The sequence below is a fragment of the Stigmatopora nigra genome, chromosome 7 (assembly GCF_051989575.1).
Source record: "Stigmatopora nigra isolate UIUO_SnigA chromosome 7, RoL_Snig_1.1, whole genome shotgun sequence".
Classification (NCBI taxonomy): Eukaryota; Metazoa; Chordata; class Actinopteri; order Syngnathiformes; family Syngnathidae; genus Stigmatopora; species Stigmatopora nigra.
The window spans coordinates 7,898,008-7,920,100 of NC_135514.1; the positions used below are offsets into that span (position 1 = coordinate 7,898,008).

The 22,093-nt window shown below is 38.7% G+C and overlaps 1 protein-coding gene and 1 long non-coding RNA gene across 7 annotated transcripts in view; one reads left to right on the forward strand and one right to left on the reverse strand.

Annotated features, from left to right (window-relative positions):
• Nucleotides 1–22,093, forward strand: part of LOC144199036 (uncharacterized) — a 62,582-nt gene that overhangs the window by 29,750 nt on the left and 10,739 nt on the right. Inside the window, exons 15-18 of the long non-coding RNA XR_013326822.1 lie at nucleotides 1,421–1,492; nucleotides 1,962–6,397; nucleotides 6,491–7,707; nucleotides 20,705–20,820. This is a non-coding gene — a long non-coding RNA (uncharacterized LOC144199036). The remainder of the gene's footprint in view (nucleotides 1–1,420; nucleotides 1,493–1,961; nucleotides 6,398–6,490; nucleotides 7,708–20,704; nucleotides 20,821–22,093) is intronic.
• On the reverse strand, nucleotides 456–18,855 carry tcea3 (transcription elongation factor A (SII), 3). Of its 6 annotated transcripts, none has more exons than XM_077720372.1 (16): nucleotides 18,837–18,855; nucleotides 7,726–7,835; nucleotides 6,831–6,893; nucleotides 6,426–6,531; nucleotides 6,257–6,338; nucleotides 4,797–5,171; nucleotides 3,042–3,101; nucleotides 2,900–2,968; nucleotides 2,767–2,829; nucleotides 2,626–2,700; nucleotides 1,949–2,109; nucleotides 1,808–1,869; nucleotides 1,290–1,439; nucleotides 941–1,087; nucleotides 702–773; nucleotides 456–636 (listed from the first exon to the last, which is right to left on the reverse strand). In XM_077720372.1, exons 2-16 carry the CDS (start codon nucleotides 7,792–7,794, stop codon nucleotides 628–630), a joined length of 1,563 nt encoding a protein of 520 aa, XP_077576498.1. In that variant the 5' UTR covers nucleotides 7,795–7,835; nucleotides 18,837–18,855; the 3' UTR covers nucleotides 456–627. The 6 variants fall into 6 exon arrangements, with proteins under 6 accessions (XP_077576498.1, XP_077576496.1, XP_077576497.1 ...); XM_077720370.1 differs by lacking the exon at nucleotides 18,837–18,855 and adding an exon at nucleotides 7,872–7,943 and having other exon boundaries at nucleotides 7,726–7,802; XM_077720371.1 differs by lacking the exon at nucleotides 18,837–18,855 and adding an exon at nucleotides 7,900–7,935.

Below are 22,093 nucleotides of genomic sequence, written 5' to 3' on the forward strand. Positions count from 1 at the left end.
TGCATTGCATCCCAGCAGCTTTTCTGTCTTTTACCAGTTTTGGGCTCAACAAGCCTGCATCTACTTAATTTGCAGTTGCTACTCTGTGGAAAAATAGATTCCAAAATGGAAGCGCTACTGCCTTTGTGAGGACTCATGATCCTTTGTTGCCACCTGCTGCAAAGCAAGTATTTTCTTCCATAATAAATTCTGTTTTAAATAGGGTAAGATCGAAGGATGATGTAATTTGTACAATGTAGCAATGGCTTTAATGGATGTGGGCACATACACACGTATATTTAAATAATGTGAATATTTGTGAAGGGATAAGGAATAATTGAAGATTGAAGATGTAAAGCAAAAGAAAACATTTTTTTAAATAATATGAATCCACTTTATTTCCATTATACAACACTCAGTGGAACATGGAACGCCATTTTGTTGAAAAAAATCCTAATCATCATCATTTCTTCCCATTATGTTCAATATTCAGTCACATTTATTTATTAAAAAGGCAACATCCATTAATAGCATGCGTTAAAAAAAATTAATTCAAGTGACAATTGTAGAAAAACACTGTTAAAATCACCAATTTTAGATTTTTTACTATTCAAAAAAATAAAACATGTAGGTTTCACCAGGAAGACATCAGCAGAACTGAAATGTGGGAAAGAAAATTAAGTATTTAGAAACATTTTTCTACACACACTGCTCAAGTTTACCTTCCAGCGGTTCCCACACTCGTTGCATAGGACAAAAGTGGTCATGGGCTCATCAGCACTACGTGTCTGCACCTGTATACAACACACACACACACACACACGAGTATAAAGACGTTCAAAGATCACTAATTCATCAAACAGCAATCAGTTTATCGAGTAGTTAGTCATTTATACACCAATATGTGCAGAGGGCAAAGCATTCACATTGCACTTGTCTCTTTCTCAGTTTGTTGATTTACCTGATTATAAGTACAATTCCTCTTTTTGCACTTGCCACACTGCAGTAGGTCGGTGGTGGTCCCCCCAGTTTTGGCCATCTGGTGCTCCCTGATGGCCTCTTGGGTGAGGACGTTCCTCAGTTGTTTTAGCTCGTCACTCGCCATTTCCTACATGTGGCGTGATAAAGCAAAGCAAAGAAATGAAATCATAGAACTTAGAAAGTGGTCATTAAATTCATGTGAAGCGAAGTGACATACCTAAATGTTCTTATCGGAGTCAATACTATAATTATTTTGATTGTTTTTGTGCCAGGATCACATTTTTTTCTCCAATTCAAGGTTTTTTAGTTTAGTTTTTTATCCAAATTACCTCTGCGCTCATAGTGGCAATGCGGTTTAAATCAATGCTTCCTGCGAGAACGTTCCTGCGAAGGCCCGGGTTCTTTGGGTCCTTAAGGTTACTGATACGGCTCCTTACTCTGTTCTTGTATTTCATATCAGTCGCCCGGATCTCCTGATAGATATGTGCTTCAAGAAGTCAAGGAACAACCAGTGTGTGACTGAATGTGGGAGGTGAGTCACTTGTCAATACGTTTGGATTAACACCTCCAATGTCAGTTTGCCAGGATTTTAAACGAATAGTACAGCGCTACCTGGATTCTCCACTACAATCCGATCCAGAGGTGATGTGTTCAAAATCTGAATCGATTTTCCTATTACAATTAATGGGAAAATAAATAATGCTTCCAAAGCTTAAAAATCGGCATCTTAAAGATTTATTTTAACAGTTTTAGGCACAGTTTTCCTTTTCTCAGCACCAGCAGCCTTATTTATTTGTATTTTTATTGGCTTCTATAGCCACTAATAGTAATAAATCAGATGGTTAAGGATATGCTCTTCAATCTCTGCTGCCATCATTTCACAGTTGGTACCAAAGTCTTTGTAGTCATCTGTGTGCAAAAAAAGGCCCTTTTAAATATATTATATGTGCAACAGTTTTTATTACATTTTTTAAATTAAATTTCTCACTGTCGGTGTGTAGGGCAGCTGTCAGCATCTCGATGCACTTGTCTCGGATTGAGTTACCCGTAGCCAGGCGAGGCGATAATGGACCCCCGACGGAGGCAAAACCAGGTGATATCGGGCTGGTGGGAGTGGATGGAGTTTTTGAGTCTTCAGTTTTGCCCTTTCTGGGGAAAAAAACAGGTTTGTCAGAGACGGTAAGATCTATAAGTACCAGCACCCCCCTTTAACCTAGTGGCAATAAGCGGACAGAAAATGAATGAAGAAAAATAATGAAATGCTACAGATTCTACACTAATTTGATTAGAAATAATAGAGGCACTGTTTAAGTGACTACCTCCATCTAGTGTTAAAGATGAGAAATGTAACAGAATGCAGGCTGTATTTCAGAATCTTTTGGGGGCCATAAGCAATGATGTTTTCATAATTTGCCACATGCAAATAATAACTTTTGGGGACCATAAGCAATGATATTTGCATAATTTACCACATGCCAATAATAACTGAGCAGTGGCCCACAAGCTGTATTTTGGACACCCTTGCTTTAGTGGCACTTTAAGTGTAAATATGTGATCGATGTTTGTCCAACTTGTCTGGTTTGGAAATGCAAGGAAATATGAAAATAAATGAGATGTCCTTGCTATATTTTTTTGATATGACAAAATTCTGACAAGTGTAAATACCGTTCATGGTGGTCACTTGATTGCTTTATTTGTTGAGAGACGGCTTGTGAGGCTTTTGAGGCATGACTTTCCCGCCTGCCACACAAAGTCAACATGGTCACGCACCAAAAGTAAAACAGCCAGGAATGGTGAATGTAGTACCTTTCAGATGTAACCTTCTTGGCGGAAGGTGAAATATTTTGCTTCGGAAGTTCGGACTCGCGCCTGAAAAACAACACACTTGTTTCAAAATATTTTCATAAGAAACAAACACAAAAGACTTCCCGGTGCAGACCTGGAGGGTTTAGGGTCAGCTGAATGGTGTTTCGCTGGCTGGCTTAATTTGGAATCGAGGGAGTTCTTTCTGAAAGAAAAAAAGAAAACACCAGATTTGTCTCTTTAGTCTGGCTAGCTTTGGATGGGCTTTAAAAAGTCACCTTTCTTTCTTGACATCCACTGACTGTTTTGCAGCGACTTTGCTATCCAAGCTATCTTTCCTGGAAGAAAAAAAAACATATACAAGCTTGTGGCTTTTCCATTTTTGCCTGGTTGACAAATAATGATTAAAAATATAGAAAGTAATAGTCTTTTATGGCTGGATTTATTCGCAAAATTAACTTAAAATCAGGCATCCCGGTAGCCCCACAGTTTTGAGACCAAGGGTTCCGTTGTGGAGTTTGCATGTTCTATCCGGGTCTGTTGGCTAGTTTGACACTCTAGGTATGAATGGTTGTCTGTCTTCTTGTGCCTTGCGATTGGTTGACCACCAATTATGGGGGTGTGGCCTGCTTGGTGCCTGAAGTCACCTGGGATAGGCTCCAGCACCCTCAGGCACCCTTGTGAATGAACTTAAAACAACTTTTTTTATAGCTATCCCACACTTTTTGCTTCCTTTCTGATTCACACAATGGCTGTCCACTTTTCAGACCTTTCTCTTTTCACATTGTCTGGTTTCTTCTGTGAGGCTATTTTAGAGTCGGATGTGTCCTTCCTGTGGTGATAAAACATGAAAAATAAATCTTTAAAAGGAGTTTCATTGTCTGACTTCTGCTCTGATCTGATCCAAATCCCACCTCTCCTTTTTGCCATCCAACGAGGGGCGCTTTGGAGGAGGTGGGGGGTGAAGGTAAAGTGGCAGTGGAGGTAGAGGAGCATTTGGATCTGGGGGCTCTTTTCTAAAAAAAAAAAAGGACAAAACAGCTTGAACCACAATTCAATTGGCCTCATGGGAAGAGCTGACATCTTCTGGGCATGCTGACCTTGATGGTGGAGGATGAAGATTAAAAGTGAGTGAGTGAGTGGGGGCACATGGGGCATTTGGATCTTTTGGAACTTTCCTAATTTGGGAAAAAAGATTAAAAACCGTCAGCTCGCCAAAGAAAAATCCTTTCACTCCATCGTCATGCATGGAAGAACATCATGCAAATGTTGACCTGTCTTTCTTGGAGTCGGGGTCAGGGATCTTGCCCTGGGGGCACACCGAGTCTTTACTATTCTTCCTGAACAAATTTGGCATAGATTGGATAAAGATGAGTCAAACTGAGCCAAGTCGGCATGCAGCATGCACATTCCAATGAGTACTTCGTGCACTTGGACTGAGGAGGCTGACCTATCTCTTTTTCCGTCCACAGAGGGCCGCTTGATCGGGGGAGGAGGAGGCCGAATGGGTCGAGGAGGTGAGGGGAAGCGAGTGGGATACAAAACACTGCTGTCCAAAACTCCTCTCCTGTAATGAAGAGGCTCCTTCGGATTGATTCGCTTCAATATGAAGCACGAAGCGCTTTTTTTCCCCAGATGGCAAAAGAAGAAGCCTTCCCCTGATTGCACGACTACTCAACTACTTTCTCCACGTTATTTTTAACCCCAAAGTTATCAATGAATTCCACTAAAAGTAGAATATGAAGGATTTTGGGGCCAGTTCACTTAAGGGTCAACATTTCGGATAAAAAGAGAGACTGCTAAACTAACGCATTTGAACAAGTTCGCTAAGTGAGTGTGAAATGTTTGTTTGTCTCCTCGTGCCCTGCGATTGGCTGGCTACCATTCGAAGAGGAATCCAGCAGCGCGAACCCAAGCGCTTTTGTTATCGTTTCAGAGCAAATCAGCGGGAATTTCTTGCATTCTGCCACCTGTAAGCATCCCGCTACTTATTGCGGGCAAACATTTCCAATTGGCCCGAGGCATCTTCTCACCTTTCAAATAACGGCTTTTGGATACCAGCTGGTCTCTCCTTGTCGGGGTCGCTCGCGGGTTTGTTTGGCAATGTGTCAATCAGTCTCCCGTGTCTGCCGTCTTCTTTGGCTTTCACCTCATTCAACTTTTTGTCTTCTCTCATTTCTTTTTGATTGTGGTGCTTTTTTTGTCTCTTTTTGTCCGGCTGGTTGTTTTCTACTTCTCTAGGCTTTTTGATTTCTTCTTTAACAGCTTCTTTCAATTGCTTTTTATCCACATACTCGTCTCTGCGTGACATTTTATTTTGCGGCTCATCAGTATGTTTTGCTTTCCAGTCTTTTATGGGCTGATTAGCATCAGGTACCGAATCGTGTCTGTGCGTGAAGTCCAATCTCCTAGGACCAACAAAAAAAAACAATAGATGCTCTATTTTTTATTTTTTAGGTCGTGAATATGTCATAAATGTGCAAAAAGACGACGGGGCTAGGTGAAGATGTGATTTGTTCGCTCTGCTGCCTGAAAATAATCAGTATGGTGGAAAAAAATGGTAATTGCTTCATTTGCATTACACAAGAGAGATGCTTCACTTACTCTTGTTTGCATTTCATTTGAGCAAAAATGAGATCCCAATTGATAAACAGGAGATGTTAATCAGAGATGACAACAAAATGTAAGTATTCATCACCCTTACAGGAACAGTACTATTACCACAAAGACTTAAGTGGTGTTTTAATTCAAGTACACAGCCACATTGTGGCTTCATTTGATTTAAAGGCACACTGCTATTCTGAAAAAATATATAAAATACTTCCCTTTTTGTAAATCTTACTTTTAAATCGGTTGTGATACTTTGAAATAAAATAGGAACTTATATACACCAAGAGTTTCACAAAGTCAACAGCTAATCAGCTACTTTAAAAAATAGAAATATTTCCACGGCAAGCAGTTTAAATGATTATTAATTATTATTATGGGGCAGAAATAGTATCGTTTTGGGTAGTTGTGGCCTTTGTCAAAGTAAAAAACTAAACTATTACAGCCCAATCCTAGTCTTGCATTGAAAATCTACCTATGCACAACCAATGTTTTCTTGGAAGCAGAAATTCGAGAGCAAAACTCTTAAAAATAATTATTATAATTATTATTATCTCTTATTATGGAAGTTGTAGTCATTCGGGAGCGCAGTGCAATGTGCCTAAGACCTAGCTTGAATGTATTTTTACATGTGAATGTGCATGTGTTTTCCTTAAAATGATCTTGATGAAGTTGAAATGCTAGTTTTGACAGAATATCTAGATATAATTCAACCCAGTGACCAAGACTGGAAAAAAAATAACTGTCTTGAACTACTGATGTGTCCAGTTTTAATAGAAGAATAACAGAAGAGCATCTCCATCTTAACCACTACTTTATAGGCAAAGTGAATGAGTGCGGATCAGACTTTTGAGGGGATTTTGACTGACAACTTCGACTGACTGACCTGTTTGGAGACCCTGCGGCATCGCTGGAGTCCAAAGCGTTCTTCTCCTCTGACGCTTTCTGCATGTGAGCACGACTGGAGTCTGCGTGTGTCGTCAGGGGACAATAATGTCTGGACGTGATCTGCTCAGCTCCTCAGTGAGTAAGTATGAGATCTGCACATGACTTACCCAAAAGTCTTTTCCATTCCTTAATCAGGACTTTTGCCAAATCAATGACCTCTTCGTCTGCGCAGTGCTTTCTGATGCTGTTCACCGACATGCCAATCCTCGTCTCCTGAGAGGAAATTATAATGACAAATGGACATTTTTAGCACACAACTCGTGTAGCATTTCCATTAAGGTTCAGGTTAACTTCATTCGTCATCTTTGAAAGATTAATGTGGGATAATTATATTTCCAAGTCGAGGGAAGGCCTTTTAGAATATGTTTAGCTTAACTCAAAACTGTTTTGGCATGAACTAGAATGGATTGTGGTCTCTTCACACAGCTGGACTTCTGTATGAATGGATACCAATTTTGTATTTCTTTCACTTTTAAAGAGAATTTATTAGGTTACAGCAATGTGTGTGTTACCTGGAGCAGTTCAAGTGTCATGTTGAAGCCTTTGAGCTCTTTTAAAAGGTCCATGGCACCATCCTGGAGGTACAAACACTTTTTAATACATTTATTGTCGCCCTACTTGATTATATCAGTTAAAAAACAAATTCACAGAATGAGGATGATGCATTGTTTAACAGAAAATTAAATGAAAACATGCTTATGCAAATAAAGTAATTATACATTAAACCTATACTGGTAAGTAGGTTGATATGTAAGGCAGTGTTATTAATGTTGATACCAAGTCCATTCATTTTCAGCACTATTGTTCGGAAGTGACTTTGGGCAAAATATGGATGAAAAGTGTTACTTGGACTAATTTTTATGACTGTTTTTCTAAATTTAGTTTTAATAAATACTGGGTCATTTCATACATTTAATTATAATGTATTTATTAACAATCTACAAATATGATAATGTGATTTTTTTATTTCCCCCAAAAATATTCCCTTGTTCAATCAAGTGTCCACTTTGCCTTTGTCCTTGAAATGATTAAAAATTATATTTCCATAAAACTAACTATACAATAGAGCACTTGCATATGCAAACCTCAGCTCGTGTACAAAACAAGACTTGATTATGTGCAGTTTAACACGTGCAACATTTGACCCTGATGAGGTCCCAGCTGTTCCCAGATCGGCGTTTTTACCAACACCTGTTGATCGTATGTTAACCACTCCCTTGACAAGCGACACATGCACACAAGAATACACGTGCACGTACAAGAAGAAATATTCTAAACGTTTGTGCCAGTTAATATCAAGTTGATTTTTTTTATTTTTTATAACGCAGTAAGGCATCAGGGCGGTTCTTAAAGAAGACATTGTCCTCCACCCTGCAAAAGACAGCTCAGGTCAGTTCTGAATCTCACCGTGTTATTTCGCAATACCATTTTTTCCAACTTCTTGGCAATCCGGATTAGATCTTCCTCCCTCGTCATGTCTGCATCTAAATCACCGTGGGCAGATGTTTAAAAAAATGCTGAAATATAGCAAAACAATAAGGGTGAAAAGTTACACTCGGCCGCAAGTCGGACTTTACGCACGGGGCCCTCCATTCAGGCAGGGGGCGTGGCCGCGCCCTCCCTCCACTGACCACTTGGACACATGACGGCTAAATATAGACTTGTAGTAGGGGGACACATTGGGACCTTTGCGTCCTTTCTCTTCCAAAGTTTAGAAAAGGGTTGAATAGTGCAAACTGATTGGAACTATTTGACGTTTACATTGTCACAATCCATGCATGAGGGTTGAGTAAAAGTGAATGCAAATAGTAATCACCATAGATTACGAAAGAAAAACAATAGAAATGGAGGGATAATAATCAGAATTTGAGTAAATATATCACCGAGAGTAAGGCCGATGTAACGAATTGGGTTAGGTGGATAACGTGTCTTGTCAGTGTGGTGAAAGCTTTTATTTCTGATTATCATGAATGCATCACTGGGTCACTGGTTGGGAGGGTGAGAGAGAAGGAGGGGGGGGGGCGAATGGGCAAACAAGGACACGAGCTCCTCAAATCATACATTTTTAATGTTAATTGGTCATTGATTCATCCGAGTTAAATATTTTAACTGTGCATTACTCATTGTGAGGTAATATAGAGTATTTTTTAATTTATGACAATTGTTGTCTTTTTTTTTACTGTTTCCAGCTAAGCGACATCCATCATGAGGTTACGTATTCCCCTTATATAGTTCCTGCAGTAATGTAATTTTATTAAACAATTACTCATACATTTTTATGCTTTTATATCCAATAATTATGTAGTAAACTAAATGGGTCAAAATCCCTTTAAAAGGTATAGCAGCCAAGAAACTCCCTGAAATTGGACTAAGGCCCTGACTGTTTAAAATGTTCACATATACACCCACCAATTCACCATTTAAAAAAACGGATAAATTAGCATTTATTTTTCATTGTTTAACACTTTGTCTTGCTATACTTGCAATACAACTACTACCACCATGAACTAATTATCTACCATTGACGGTGATAGATGTCCCATCCATAATCTAACTAGGTTTAAGTTCAAAAGGATTTGACGTCTGTTGTCGCAATTGTAAAACATAATCATTGACTCCTATCATTACACAGTCACAATGTTCAAAGTAATCTGACAATTATGGACACCCTTAAAACGTCTCCATGGCAACAACTGAAGGTGATGGGTGCAAAGTCAACTGCATTGCATAGTTTAGTTGATTTTGCATTCACTAATGGACCATTGATTCATTAATAAAAACAAGTTTAAAATATGTCGAGTGTACACGAAGGAGGTCAATGTCTAATAATTAACCTATGCACACTGAAGGCAGCAGGCCACAGTGCACTAGTTCAAAAACGATTTAAACAACAGCTCATAGACTGCTTTGCCAAACACATTCTTTAGTACACTTTTTTTTTCAGTCACAACCTGCCAAAAGATACAAACAGGAATATGTGTCTAAATGTTTACCCAAACAACCGTTGTATAGTACTGTGGATATGGGGATATGTACACGTCTGAGTCTCTACCGCTAGGTCGCGCTGTTGTTTCTTAAACCTCTTATTTATTACTTATTTTTAAAAAATTTACAAATCTATTATTTTGCCCATTTAGTTTGATTTTTTATTGTTATTATGCTTAGGATTGATTATATATTGTTATGATTCATTGATTGATTATTCAGTTAGTTTGTTTGTTATTGTTATTTGTGCACTGTGGTGAATCTTTAAATCTCATTATTTAATTGAATTGCATTGAATGCTTTGTTATTATACATGTATAATGAGATGTTTCATCTCATGTTACTTCTGAAATGCCACCAACATCTTTATAATTAGCTCATATTAGCTGCCATTGACGGGGATAGACGAAACTGTTCTAAAAAGTGCTTTTACATTGACCACACAATAACAAGTAAAAAAAAAACATCAACAGCAAACCTCCTGTTGTAACTGGTTTCATGGTATTTCAGAAAAAAATAACTTTTGTCATGCTCATTCAATGCCAGCCACTGCAGTTCTGTGGCAGTGAATGAGTTAATTACAAACTAATCTTTCAGAGTCATTTGATAAAATATGCCGTTACAGAAGTTAACATATTACCTTTAAGACCATGTGTTTTTTTTATTGGATAAACAAAATTAAATGGAAAAAAAGGCCTCATGCTGAACACTAACAGAACAATAATGGTATGAAAGGAGTGTAAAGTGTGTTAATAGTGGGAGGAGGGGAAAGTGCAGAGTAGATGGCTGTCTTGAGTAAAGAGTATTATCTCTTTGCGGCAGTCTTACGCAACAGGCCAAGCGTACGAGGCGACCCGGCCTCGGCCTCAAGGACGGGCCGCCCGTCTGGCAGGTTGCGACGACGTTGTGGGCCAAGTGGAGAAGTGGGACACTTGGCAGTGACATAAGAGAGGAAGCGGGCCGAGAGGAAGAGCCCGTGACCGAGATCAGTCCCGAACATCCTCTCGCTCTGTCTACCAAAGCCTTTGTGGCAGGAACGCAGAGGTTCCACTGACCTAACTCAAGACCTTTGACCTCTTTCTCGCTGATCCTATCAAACTTAAGAACATAATTCAGGTTACACTTCCTTTCTTTACAAATCTACACAGGAACTGTCTTTTGAAATATATCAGCCCATCTTGATATAAAAAAAAAATAGATGAAGACATTTCATTTTGCTCAAAACATGCCCCAATTTCAACAGTCTTTGTTATGATACAAGCTCCTTCCAAAATAGATTAAACTCCTTAATTACACTTAAATTATACAAATGACTTAATAATAATGACAAAGTAAGTATCCATAGCCATTATTTCCAAAAAGAGAACAAAAAGTCGCATAAAACAGACGGAGACAAATAGACTGGCAGACAAAAGAATTTCAGTTGCTTTTTGTTCTTAAAATGTGGTCGGAAAAAGAGCAGACTGTTAATTAGTGTCATTATTTCTTAGTACTAGCCAAGCATGTGTTGAAAAGACAGCCGGAAAAAACACAAAACAAAGAGTACTACTCACGTCGACCGAAAATAGATGCAGATTTTCTAGCAACGTTATCTGTCCTTTAAGAGTGGACATATCACACAAAGTCAACAGTAAAGGAAAAATGGTCACAATATTTAGTTTTTTGTATTATTTACGTTTGCAAAAGTTATGTAGAGCGAAAGTTGGGACGACCATCCAAGATGATACAGCCGGGGGTACCAAAAGGTGGGCGTAGACATGTAAACAAAGACGTTATTCTGCCTGGAAATTGCAGAGTGCTTTGCAGAAGAGGAGCAGATCACTATTTTTTCCCCTCGGAGAGATCGCCGCCATGCATTTGCGGCGGGTTTCGGGACCCGTGCGGTCACTCCAATGCATACGTGTGCTTGCCCACATCACGCAGTCAAGCACCCCGAGCTTCTGCAGTTGCCTTTGAGAGTCTGTCATTACCGTCATGAGTGGGACCACATCAAGTTCAATCTCGTCTTTCTCTTCCACCGCGGTCAAAACTTTGCGGTATTTCCGAGGGGATGGAGGAAGAGGTCCCGCGCCCCCTCAAGCCGTCAAGCCCTCACACGTATGGGAGATTCAGAGTCTTCGCCCAATCGTCGGCCTGGCTCTGCGCTGGTTTGTCTTGACAGTCGCAGACCTTAGACGCCAGGCTGCGCAATTATGGCAATTTTTGGATGACATCAGACCAGAAAATGAATGATTTCATTTAGTCCGGCGTTTTCTTCTGGTTCTGCTGCGGGACACGCAACCTGTAATAGAGGCCGTCTACTAAACAGAGAGGGAGAATTGTGAGGTCGCTCCCATCTGCCCCTTAGGCTGGAAGGTGATTTTTTTTTGGGCTCTTCCTGCAGATAATAGCCACCGTTTGCCACTGGCACTCGCTAAAAAAGACACTTTCAAAGACCACCCAGAGACTTCAATTTACTTTGAACTCTTGGACTCACACAAAAAGTCTGCAATGCCTTCCAAAAGGCCTGCTAATCAATGATCTAATCACTCCACAGGCAGGTGGTTTCAGCATTAATTCAATTTCATATTCTCAAGACATTTCGGAGCAGTCTGTTTTGGAGAAATGGAGTCCCCTTGGTATAAGCCTTCCTCGCATTTTCCCATTCTGAACAGCATAATTGCCCGTTTGGATTTGTTCATTTGGCTAGCGCCTTCTGTATGTACTATATTTTAAAATCACTGCAATAGCGTGAGCCCCAATTGAGCTGAAATACCTCAATGAGAACCCAAAGTAAAGCTAAATAATGCACTGAGCAATGGGAGCCTAAGCAGACCTCCCTAACTAGCTTACCATTATTATATGTCACCAGAACCGTGGTGGGAATGATTCACCCTGTAGCTGAACTGTGACGATGCTCCACAGATGACTTTTAAAGGGCACAAAAGGCTAGAAAGGGATACGTGAAATATGTACTATAAGCTATCCGCAACCGTCAATTACACACAGACACAGGGGAAAGACATTGAATCATTTGTGTAGCGTGTCTGCAAAAAGATCTTGTGGTTCATCCCAAGGCTACCATTTCATCTCGAGGCTCTCTTTGCCGCCACTCACGCACAAACGAGAGTGCGCCAACCCTTTGACTGGAACGTCCGTTTCAAAATAAACAGCCTGCTACAAACCAACGTGAGAGAAATGGCCATTTCACGCCCTTGCTTGGCGCTAAGACGGGAGGGCTCGATAAAGCGAGGCTGCTCCGCTCAACAGGTGAAATTGTGTTAGTGTGCAAATCCCCGCTTAGTCCCATTTCCTTTCTAACTAATCCAATTAGAGCGCTGTGGTTCCAAAGGCCGGACATCTTGGCTTCCTCGCCAGGCTGGTGCCTTCAGGTGAAAGCAAAGACTTTACGGGAAACAGATTGGAGACTGTAATGATACGACTAAGTGAAAACATGGAAGAAAAGCATCCATCCACATTGACGCTCTGAGCAAGAACACAGTCAGAAGCAATCACGTGCGCCAGGCTAAAGAGGAACCAGATGACAGTTTTGAAGGTGTATTTACAAACGGGGGCATACACCAAGAAAGAGTAGGATATCACCTCCGTTTTGGGCCAAGATCCAGTGGAGCAGTCAAACCAAATGTTGTTAAGTGTTAGAGAGGAACTCAAGACTACGTTGAGGCCCGTTGAGGTTCACCGGCCATGCCGTCTTTCTCTTATGGTGTACAAAGTTTGGAAATGTAGTACATTCTTGCGCCAATGGAATTGCTGTGTTGCTTGCTTTAGAAAACAAATGAATAAAGTTCAAAGGCTGTAAACCAATGAGATGGTTATTAGTTAAACATTTAATTCTATGTTAAATATTCATTTATGGGGTGCAAGTACCAAATAAATATGAATAAATAGATTTGTTTTCATTTAATGATGATTATAAAAATATTTTTAAAAAACACGAATGTGAATAATAATTGGATTAATAGTAGTACTTTTTCTATTAATTTCCAAGATTTTATTAAGGAAAATATTTAATATTTAAAAATATTTTAAAACATTGACTCATTTTCTGTATCTTTTATCTTCACAAAGATTGAGGGGTGCTGGAGTCTATCCCAGCTGACTTTGGACCCCGTGAATTGGTGGACACCCAATTGCACTTTTGAAACATTTCCTTTTTTTTTAAATTCGTACTGACTCCCCTTTAAATATTTCGATTCAATAATTGTCTGAAATTGTGCTGTGAGTTTGAAGTCTTAAAGGACCAACTTGATGGCATTTCTAAAACTGTTCCATATGCACAGCGATATCTGTATTCTGTATTCAGTACTGTACTTGGAAGGAATGAATGAACCATATGTGCTCTCCCAGTGCTTAAAACAAAACAAAAAAAACGTGCATCGTGAACATTATGCCTTGAAGTTGGACATGCACCTTTTATCACTCAGCTTGAATCCCCCCCTTCCCCAAAAAAAGATCCATAAGTGAAAAGTGCACCGCGTATGATGAAGGAAAACATCTTTCAGCTGTGTCGACTTGAGTATTGTGTCCATTTTATTAGCACCACGTGAGACCCGAGCGGCTCAAAGGAAACGGGAATCCTGTCCAAATTCGCCCATCCTTCGGAGGTCACGTGGAGGTCAACCAAAGTAGTCCAGTTAATGCGTAGGTGAAGTCACGACCTACAGGTCTCCTGTGATGATGTCAGCCATGCGTGCGAGTGACTGGGGAGGTCCTCCGATGATAAGAGCGTTTGTGTGCTTGTGTTTCACTTGGTTGACGACACACAGACATACTTTGTCTTCGTGGGGTCCAGCCAGAAAATGAGAAAAGGATGTCTTACTTCAGCTATGTTTACTTCCCACATAACCATTTGTCACAACACAGTTGGGCCGTGGAAACTGAAGAGAAATATGTAATATTTCTCTTCAAGACTGATTATTTTATTTATTGCTTCAGTGCTAATGTGGCATTATGGCAACACTGCAGTCTATTTATTCCTTCATCTGTTCAGTTCTACAGAAATGGATGTCTATCATCGTCAATGGCAAGCAATGAGTTAAATACTTAGAAAAAAAAGAAATTTATTTTAGGTTACTTTGGGCTGTTTTTATTTTTTTAATTTGTTTTTAATTCCAGTAATTTACCTTTCAATAACATATTATTCATGTGTATATTTATTCATAATGACATAAAAACATGTTTGTCAAATCAATAATCATTAATAATAATAATAATAATCCAAAATAATAAACCAAAAATAGTCCATTGCCCTATATAGTGTTGTGGCCCTTGCCCTGTAAAGCAATAAAGGTCCTAATCATTAACTTTTGAATAGTTGTGCGCTGTAGCGAAAGGGTTAAGATACTTTAAAATCATTTAAGCCTGAAAATAGACAAATGGCTATAGTTGCCTCTTCCTATTGAGAAATTAATTCATTTTATTACTTTTAAAATGACTACAAACTATTTCAGACCAGTCATAATAAAACCTTTTTTGTCTAAAGACATCAAAACTGGAACAAAGCATCACGCTTAACATTATTTTTTTATTTTAGTTCCTATCTTCTGTGGGCTGCTTCGAAAATATTCACTATGTTGTGGCCGTTTATTGTTGTTTTTATTTACTTTTTGTTTTGTTAATGCAACATTTGTCCTAATTTACTCGGACACATAAAAAGCAATTTGAGAAAATGAATTGCAAGTGAGCTGTGACGGACATGATTTAGGCCTCATTTTGTGTAAAATATACACATTTTCCAGATGTTGGATTTTTTTTTTTTGGTACTATGGAAAAGTCGAGGCTTGCATCCGACTTGAGTTGACACAAGAAGGATGAGGCAGGTTGTTCCAGTCTTTTGCGTTACGTGTTCCCTCTGGTGGGATAATGACAGTGGCTGGAAAATCCACTGGCCAAAGCATACAGTGGACCAACCAAAACTAACACGCCAAACTACAGAATTCAAGCGTATTGTGTTTTATTAGAAACGGCCATGCGGGTGTCAGACGTGAATGGTAATCCCATTCAAGAAATGACTTGGAACAAAAATATCCTGTCAAAATGATAAAGATCGGGTCATCAAATGCCTTGGATACTATTTGCCAGGATCGGAATATTTTTCCTTTTCTTTAAATAGCTCGAAATAGAACACTTTTGAAGACCCTTTTATTTTTAAAGTACATTGGGAAAATTCTGTTCTGGATAGTTTGAGGTACAGTGACTATTGAAAAAAGAACTTGACTAACAAAATATAGAATATGGAGGAATTAGTTGATATATTGTAAATAATTATTGTTTGGTAGTCCTAAGTACAATGTACTTTCTGATTAAACATGATTGTATTTTGTTTGCTGCTGTCTCAAGTAAAATGGAAATTTCCCAATGTACAGTAATCCCTCGATTATTGCGTCTTCACTTATCGCCATTTTTTTCGGGATTTTTTTACCGCTATTCATTTTTTTGGCACTCAGCACTGAAGAAACAAAAAAAAAACGTTAGAATAGGGGTGATCCTACTTCGTTTCGATTAACGGGGCCATGTGTGGTCTACATTAACCACGATATTTGAGGGATTACAGTGTTAATTTCATCATAGTACAATTTAGTCTTAAATCAGGTCCTCTGCAAAGAATAACCAAGATTTTAATAATGAGGTTTAAATTTTACACCTTTAATTGCACAATAATCAGCAAGCAATTTTTAGTGAAGCCAATTTCGAAGGCTTTTGATGTTTGACTTTGAGCCGGACGAGACTTCCAGCAAAAGCAGCCAAACAAATGCTTGATTTATGTGTTATGACGAGGCCTCATTTTCCATCCGATGGCAGTTCCAGACCGAGAGAAAGGCACTTTGACTGAGATGTTGGTTTTGAGTGGGAAAGTGCCATGTTTAATAGTTTTCAAATAAGCCTGCAGTAGGATGAAGACATGCAGCGTTGCTTTAATGGTTTCACTCACACTGACTGATATGACCCAAAACTGCTGACTTGTCATAACCACAGCAAACTTGCTCACCAATAACCTCAATTTGTCACAGTGGGAGGCCGTTTGTGGCCAAACTAAAGCAAAGGTGAAAAGCAGACGTGGCAAAAAGTTGGACTTTTAAAGTGCCACCAGTAAACAAAACTATACTTGCAAAAAGCTCAGTGCTTGAAACTACTGTATTTTACGATCTATAAGTCCTATTATTTTTCATAGTTTGGCTGGGCCAGCAACTTAGATGGCTTTTTTTTTTACACTCTAACCACCAACACCTTATTTTGTGTTTTTTCCACTATGTTTATCCATAAAAGTGAAAATGTTACATTAACAGGTGCTTATTTTGTCTCTCTATGGAGCGAGTACCTGCAATTTGTTTTAAATACGTTATTTAGGGGCACAGTTGCGTTTTATCACGGATTTACTGAAGTAATGGCGCATTTTACTCAACTCAAAATTAGGATTAGGACATATTATAGAAGAACTAGTTTGTGTCAAGTAAAATATACTTCCTTTTCTATCAAATAGATACATTGAATGCATTTTTTTTTTTTTACGTCTAAATGCATAAATTAGATGGTGTAAATTTGGCTATCAAAATATGCTACAGTATATGCTGTACTGTAAAACTAAATTCCGCGTGAGGACAAAATGTCCCTTAAGTTTTTGCGTGCTTATACAATACAACAATTTTCTCAGGGAAAAAGTACGGCCGCAAACCCTGGAAAATGAGCACTTTGAAATGAAAGAATACATACATCATGGCCTGTGATTTGGTCGAGATGTTTGCCAAGTGGTTAAGAATTCTAACCCTAGGACCAAAAGGTCCAGATTCGTCCCCTTCATGGCATGATGGAGGTTGGGAATGTTGTGATGATCACATACTTTTTAGAAGGAACAGGTTTTTAGCAATTAAGAGCATCTCTTGTCTGGCTGTACACCAGCATGTTTTTGCTTCATTGTAAAAGCAAAATTGAATCTTTTGAAATATTTTGTTCAATGATAGGAAGGCAGTCAAAATAGATGACAATTATGGAAAGCTCAGATGCTACTCCTGTCAAATCACTCATTAGCGGACAAAAATAGAAACATTTGTGAATGAGATGTCACTAAACTCAACTCAAAATAATAGTTATTGTGCAAAAAACAAATTCAATCGTCAACAAACTAGTTGATTTCAACTCTGAGAAAAAGTATTCTTGCACCGATGACGTATCGATACCGATCCGACACTACTTTTCATTCCGGGCTTTTGTTGATCTTCCTTGGAACAACTATAGAGGCGTAACAGAGTAATTATTTTAGAACCATCTTTTTGTTGTTGTTGATTTTGAGCTGTCCTATTTTGCATTTGTGGCTGACAAGTCATCTAAATTGAGCGGAAAATATATGTAAATATGAAGCTCAGTGGCATGTTATACAATAATGACACTCTAAAATAGACAGTTACACCTCAGACGTTCTAATGTTTGGACGAGGGGGCCCAAACACTGCCCTCCCCTCCGTGGCTAAACGGCACACACTGAATCCATTGAGTGAGCCTGGCGCTCTGGATGAAGTTGGGATTGTTTGTCAGTTGGCTGTAAAGTCAGGAATGCTCACTGCTGCTCCCCCTGCGTGCGTGAGCATCCCTCACACTGGATTTTGCATCTCGGCCTTGTGTACACACCCCCTTTCATCTCTCTAGTCAAACACTATATTTTAGGATTGCGGGCTATGGAGTCACACTACCACTGTCAAAATTGGATATGTGTCGTGTATACCTGCAAATCATACTGCTAGAAACATATACAAAATATGTCTATTTGTTGGTATTGTAATGCCAATTTGGCTATGCATAATTGGATGCTTTAATCTCCTAAACCCAGAATCTTGCCAGGCATGCATTTCTCTTTTGTATTTAGGCTATTTGGGACCTGATGAGTGTAAAAACAAAGAATTAGTATCTTTTTACATGATGTAGTTTCTGAGAAATATGATGTTTACACATCATTAGTGGACGCCAGGCCCTTGTAGTCCAAAATTTAACATTGTAATCTTTGACAACCGAAAATGTGATGCCAGGTCATACAAGGTTAGAATGGCAAAATCTATCATGATGAGGTCATTAAAATGATTGACTGACTGGTGGGTGTGTTATTGGCACGCATGCCCTAACTTTCAACTAAACTCAAACAAAAGTGAAAATGTTATCTGATCGTAATGACAAGTCAATTATTGTATGAGCAATATAAATGTGTGTTTTTCTTAAAAATATAAACACAGTTATGCCTTCTATTCATTTCAAATATAATAAACGAAAATAAGAGTACAAACATTAAAATGTGCAATTTAAATTTTACCCTGGGCATCTTCCAAAGAATCAGCCTCACCTTCAAATTTCCTGGTAGTCAAAGCCAGAAACTTCTAACTTTTATATAATTAATCACAGGGTTTTGAACTGGTTTTGAAACCATTTGGGTTTGTTATTTTAGTGAAGCAAGCTTTTTTTTTAAGTAAAAAAATTCACGCAGTCGTGTGATGGGATGTGGGAGGAAACCGGAGTACCCGGAGAAAACCCACGCAAACCCTGAGGACTCACCTGTGAGGTAGACAGGCTAACCACTCAGCCGCCAGACTATTCAATGTGTGCAGCATGCATATTTCTGCTGATCATTGTTTAAAAATGTATTCATATGTGTCTGAGTGTACTCGCCCTTTGTGGACATAATCCCATTGTGCTTTGATACATGATCATAAAAACAAAAACAGAGAAACTGCCAATTAGCCTCAATTTAACCTAATCAGTTTTGGGAGGTGGATCCATTTCCAAAGAATGCTATTGTGTTTGTTTGTACATAACTTTATGGTGCATCATTAACCGGTTGTGTTTGTCATTGGATAACAACATTAAGAAGTACTTTGTGTATACTCAAACCATTTTTTTTTTCCAAAATACTGCCTATGGCTTACACTTTCGTGTGTTTTTTGGAACATAATACTGGCGGCGATAGGTGTCCGTTTCATTGGCAGCAATCGTTCACTGTCAGGCATCACAGCTAGAGACTGCTAAAATAATTTAGCGTGAACATTGATAGTTTAAACTCACACCAGCATGGTGACACAGTTTATGTGTCCTGTAGGTTTGTTATACTTTGTGTAAAGTCAGATATTTTCAAAGCAAAACACACATGCAGCGCCCTCCTACAGTTGAAAGTGCACGATCAGCTTGGTTCAATCATGGGACATGTGTTTCCTCTTTGCACCCATAAGATGATGTCACACTCATGTGTTCCCCAAGTATAGCTTCACTTTGAAATTTGCTCACATATTGACTCGGGTTTGTATGATCTGGATAGAGTCTTAAATCTCATCATTGTTGCAAAAGTAAACTCCACCTGCCAATGGAAGCGTTATTAAGTGTAGACCATGTATGACATGGATGGTATTCCCATCTTTCCATTTAAATGGATACTTTCTTCTAACTCACCAAAATCCACACACACACCTATACTTGACAAGAGACAGATCTTAACAGATCAACACTCCTATAATCTTTATAAATCGTGATTTATGGATGGATGGATGGATATGTTAAGATTGTCACGTTACATTTGTCCAAACCATGCATCGTAGACTGTTGTTGTTTTTATATGGTGGCCAGAAACAGCTGTCGAATCCTAATAGATCCTAATGATTGAATTTCTTTACATTCTCTGACTGTGTAAACTCACGCTTTGTAGTTGTTAAAGGTGAAAGCTGAGTTGATGTATGGATAGTTGTTTATTACATGATGCTGTGCATGATGCATGTGCATTGTAAACAGGGCATGGATGCAGAGTTGATGGTCATTGTTAATACAATGATTGTAAATTTGATTTTAAAGTGTTGCTGCTTCTTGGTTGATTTGAGTCATTTGTGTCGGTGGTTATTGTTCCCAATGGGGTTGGGCTGACTGTGTGGGTGGGTCCTGCTGTCTTGGTTTTTGGTAACTAAGATCTTCCAGAATATTCATGTCTTCTTTCATCTTTCACTACCCCCATAAAAAGGAATTATATTTTTAAACCTATTTTTTCTATTTTCATATCATGTATTTTACTTGATTGATTTGAAGTGCTGAACTTCTTCTGTATCATATTTTGTACATAATTGTATACAAATGTTTGCTGTCTTATGTGTGTAACTGAAATTTTAAAGTTTTAAAAGATAATTCTTTATAGTGTAACAACTGTCTTTTGCACACTCAATAATGCATATTAATGCTGCACTTGCTTTTGCTTTTCCATTTAAAGGTCTTAAGAAATTATGCCGACATGCAAAGAGATTTTAAATATGACTTCATTCAACAATGAATTTGTTAGTATTTTGCAAAAAAACAGTGTTTTTTTGTGCAATAACAACATACTGAGAGAAAAGAGATTTATTTTGTATAGTTGGTTCAAGGCTTCTAACCTTTAATTCCATCAACAGATGGCGATTTGGGGAATAATACGTTGAGGAAACCGGAGTACCCAGAGAAAACCTACGCAAGCCTGAGAAGAACCTCCAAGCTCTACACAGTGGATCGAACCCTCAACCCCAGAACTGTGAGTAATTTATATGACACCTTTTTTCTTCCTTTTAAAGTAAATATTCCGCATTGTGTAAGTGGAGGTTGGAGACATAAATGCACAAAGGTTGCTCTTCTCTACAACATGGGTGGCAAAACCGACATCCCGGGGGGAAAACAATGAAATGAGACCCCTGTCGCAATCCGTGCTGCTTTTTTATTAGGCAAGCCCAAAAGCAGGAAAGCACACAACAATTTAAGAGCACCGTTGTAACCACTAAATACAAGTTTTTTTTCTTTTTAATTGTACTAAAGGGTCATAAAGTAAATGTTCAAGGCCAGTCCAAAGTGAATAATCATCACATGTCCATTACTAAGTACAAAAAATGGGAAAGCGACTTCCACAATAGGCCTCTGTGGAAGAAAAGATAGGTCATCAATCAAGCCAGGCAGCTTGAAGTACTAGTGCTCTTTCACTAAGGAATCCTTAATGTTTTCAACTGGAAACTTTATGGTGAGCTTAGAGTTTATAAGGTGCCAGAATTCCAAGGGAATTAACCAAATGACCACAAAGTAGCACAACACCAACTCCCCGGTGTGGAAGAGCTGGTTGTGCAGACTTGAAAGGAATTTGGAGGTGAAATGGTTGATACTTGCTTCACAGTCAGTGAGCAGGTGGGGTTATTGCTGTAGGCTTTTTTTTCCACGTGTAAGGGCCCCTTGAATGGTTAAGCCCAGCATGTGTGGAAGTACAAACTCCCATTGGAAACATTAATTAATCCTTGCTATTGCAGGATTAGACATAGATCTCATTTCCTGTTTAAAACTGTTCTGTTGCCCATTTTTTTTAAAATGACTGTTACCCTTGATTTAGTTTCTCTAATTTGCAAGTGTAAGCCAAACATATAGTAAATGCCATTTCCTAGAATAGATGCCATGACCATTCAAAAAAAAATTAAATATGACGTTAACTGTTCTAGGAAGTCAGAAAGGGACAATATATGAAGAACTAAATACCTTACTTACCTCATTTTAAGAATGGTTGATTTAAAAGACCAGACAAAACTAACGTCCATTGGGAGAAACACAAATAGGAAGTTAAAGGCTTGCTAACATTTGCACAGTATTAAAAACAATCAAATGGTTCCCAAAATTTTTGACTATTCTACCCTATTTTTCGGACTAGAAGTTGCACCTGAGTATAAGTCGCACCCGCCAAAGAATGCACAACGAAATGGAAAAATATATAAGACGCAATGGAGTAGAAGTTCTACAACATTAGCACCTGTCAATCAAGCTTCTTCGGAATT

Coding starts and splice junctions, on each gene's coding strand:
- tcea3 (XM_077720370.1), bottom strand. CDS start 7,911: ATGGAGGGCCCCGTGCGTAAAGTCCGACTTGCGGCCGAGT. Junction 6,532..6,830: donor TGACACTTGAACTGCTCCAG/GTAACACACACA, acceptor ATTTCCTCTCAG/GAGACGAGGATTGGCATGTC. Junction 2,830..2,899: donor GCTGACCCTAAACCCTCCAG/GTCTGCACCGGG, acceptor GTTGTTTTTCAG/GCGCGAGTCCGAACTTCCGA.